This window comes from Penaeus monodon, chromosome 40, assembly GCF_015228065.2.
Source record: "Penaeus monodon isolate SGIC_2016 chromosome 40, NSTDA_Pmon_1, whole genome shotgun sequence".
Taxonomy (NCBI): Eukaryota; Metazoa; Arthropoda; class Malacostraca; order Decapoda; family Penaeidae; genus Penaeus; species Penaeus monodon.
Window position 1 is genome coordinate 24,779,965 of NC_051425.1, and position 3,363 is coordinate 24,783,327.

General features: G+C 36.5%; 1 protein-coding gene across 1 annotated transcript; it reads left to right on the forward strand.

Moving 5' to 3' along the window:
- The first annotated feature begins 983 nt into the window (after nucleotides 1–983).
- On the forward strand, nucleotides 984–3,138 carry LOC119598052 (uncharacterized protein DDB_G0271670-like). The gene is made up of 2 exons (XM_037947690.1): nucleotides 984–1,286; nucleotides 1,317–3,138. The coding sequence occupies exons 1-2, from the start codon at nucleotides 984–986 to the stop codon at nucleotides 2,718–2,720; spliced, it is 1,707 nt and encodes a 568-aa protein (XP_037803618.1). The 3' UTR covers nucleotides 2,721–3,138.
- Nucleotides 3,139–3,363: the final 225 nt, after the last annotated feature.

Genomic DNA, 3,363 nt, shown 5'->3' on the forward strand with positions numbered 1-3,363 from the left:
ATTATATATCTATACTATATATATTATATATATATAAATATATATATATAATATTATATAATATATCTACATATATATGCATAATAGAATATATATGTATATATATAACATATGGACACCATGATATTGTATATGTATATGTATTTGATATATACATATATAACAACCATATATTATTATATATATATTATATATATATATTATAATATATATATATATTATACACTAAAATTATTATGAATTTTACATATAGCATTTTGTTTTTATGATTTTGGTGTAATATGAATGGAATTCATTTATTATGTGGACGTGTATTTTCTGAGAACGTTTTCATTGTTATATTTACAAGATGGTATGAAGTCTCTCATTTGGAATATTTATGCCGAGTTTTGGGAATGATTAATCCTAATAAACAGCTTTTGGTTTTTTAAAAGCACTTTTCAGGGTGTCTCTTTCGCAAAGTGAAATTTTTTAATCGTGAGTACAACTAACCCTTACAGAACCTACAGAAGATGCATGCGCAGAGAGGAGCGAAGAAAAAGTGTACCAAAGAAAAAGGAGGAAACTGCCCAAGAGAGCCGCCCCCAGAGCAGAGCGCGTATGTCTGATTGAGGTAATAAAGAATGCTTGCGAGGAACGACAGCCGACTATTGTAAGATAGTTGTGTTTTGACGAGTGTACCGAACGATTTTGCCCCCAATAGAGCTGGAGATCTCTGGTTTTGTGTGTGTTCGTAGAAAAGGACTGTACATGGAACAATAGATTCGAAAGGCTGCATAGGGAAAAGGTGTAAATGTTGCCTTCCAAGTAAGTATTAGTTGTCGCTTAACAGCCATGTCATTATACAATGAATTATGTGAAGATAAATATTTATTACTGTGCCTTCTTTTTTTCTTTCTTTTTCTATTTTTCTTTGATTCTTAATAATTTTTTTTTTTTTTCCCCCCGTGCCTGTATCATCTACAGATAATAACTCAACGACCATGCCTTCAACGACTTCTGGAACAGCAAATGTTACTTCAATGCTGAACAATACGACAGTGCCAGCTAGCTTCCCACCCCACAGTTTAATGGTCACACCACAGTCAATGGGATCAACAGTTGCCCCTTCTTCATTAAATGTTACAACAGATGCTGTTTCATCAGTCGTTGTTACAGTTTCTTTACCAATTAACGGTACAGCTCACCCATCAGTCAATGGTTCAACAGCTGCTCCTCCACTAATTAATAGTACCGCAACTGTTCCCTCACCTATTAACGGTACCGTAACTGCTCCTTCAGTTAATGCAACAGTTACTCCTCAACTAAACTAACAGTACCGAAACTGCTCCATCATCTGTAAAAGATACAACGCCTGCTTCGCCAAAAACTACAGCAAGTCCCCATCTGTAACTACAGCAACACCCTCTTCACTTACAACGGTAGCTCATTTTACAGGTACTACGGCAGCTCTCTTGCCAGTTACTACAAGTCCATCGCTAATTACAACTGCAGCTCCTTCTCCAGTTACTACAGCAGCTATTTCTCCAGTTACTTCAGCAGCTCCCACACCAGCTACTACATCAGGTCTTTCTCAACTTACTACAGCAGCACCCTCTCTTACTACATCAAATTGTCCACGATATAATGAAGGAAGAACCTCCTCGGCATCAAGTCCTTCTCAGGTAACTACAGCAGCTCCTCCATTTGATACATCAAATCCTGGGGGTTCTACAGCAACTCCTTCTCCAGTTATTACAGAATCTTCTCCAGATAGTACTTCAACTCCTCAAGTTACCACACTACGCTATCCTCCTATAGTTACCACACCAAGTCCTTTTGAGGCTACTACAGTAGCTCCTTCTCCAATAACTACATCAAATTCTGAATTTACTACTCTTTCTCCAGTTACTACAGAAACTCCTTATTCAGTTACTACACCAGGTCCTTCTCAAGCTACCACTGGAGCTCCTTCTACAATTACTATATTAAGTCCATCTCCAGATACTACATCCAACCCTAACCAAATTACTACAGCAGGTACTTCCTCAGGTACTACATCAAGTCCTTTTTCAATTACTACAACAGGTCCCTTTCTGGTTACTACAGCAGCTCCACCGCCAACCACTCCTTCGGTGGTAGCTACAACAGCTCTCTCTACAACAGTCAGTACAGAAACTCCTTTGACATTTATTACATCCTCCTTCCCAGTTACCTCAATCGCTACATTTCCGTCCACTTTACTAAGTTCTACTACTTTCATTTCTACAGAAATATCCATTTCTACTTCTGCTTCTACTTCGACATCAACTCCAACTTCCTTTTCCACATCTTCGTCTACTCCGACGTCAACTTCAACCTCAACTTCTACGTCTACTTCGACATCAACTTCAACTTCCACTTCTACATCAACATCTACGTCCACTTCGACATCAACTTCAACCTCAACTTCTACATCAACTTCAACCTCAACTTCTACATCAACTTCGACATCAACTTCAACCTCCACATCTACGTCTACTGCAACCTCAACTTCTACTTCCACTTCTACATCAACTTCTACGTCTACTTCGACATCAACTTCAACTTCCACTTCTACATCAACATCTACGTCTACTTCGACATCAACTTCAACCTCAACTTCTACATCCACATCTACATCAACGTCAACATCAACTTCTACTTCTACGTCTACTTCAACCTCTACTTCTACATCTACGACTACTACGACAAAAGGTTAAACTCCACTTCGACCTCCATATCCACTACTTACATTTTGACCTTAACTTTTACTCCACTGCTATTTCTATTTCCACATCCATATCTACTTCGACATAGATATCCACTTCAGTCTTCGACCTTCATTTCTACATCTACTTTGCACTGTAGATACAATCCTACTTAAATTTCTACATTCATCACGATCTCCACTTCTACAGCATAACAAGGTTTCTTTATGATAAGTAATGTAGGTGCAGTGTAATTTTGTCCTAATTATGTTGGTAAAACCATAGAGAATTTTAACTTTCATCTCATCTAGGGTTTCATTTATAATCAAGTCCTCTTATTTAATCATGTGATGATATTAATGAACTTAAAACACCTCGGACTTGCTTCACTTAATATACCTCTCTGTAATAAGAATAGTGAGAAGAAATGTGTAACAGATCATATTATTCATACAATTTTATGGACATGTTATGTAGACATAAATTTGAAAAAATAATGATGTTAACATTGATGAAAATAAAGCATTAATCTAAAAATACTTCTTGAATCCTGAGTCCGTATAAAAAAAGGAATATTATCTACTTCATTACTGTATATTATGTACATACTGAGATTCTCAATGCAGATCATTACTTTGATAAATATGTATAGAAT

What these genes read in the sequence shown, in the direction of transcription:
- LOC119598052 (XM_037947690.1), top strand. Translation starts at nt 984, where the DNA reads ATGCCTTCAACGACTTCTGGAACAGCAAATGTTACTTCAATGCTGAAC. An exon ending in TAACTGCTCCTTCAGTTAAT is followed by an intron (nt 1,287 to 1,316) that starts GCAACAGTTACT and finishes CTAAACTAACAG; the next exon opens with TACCGAAACTGCTCCATCAT.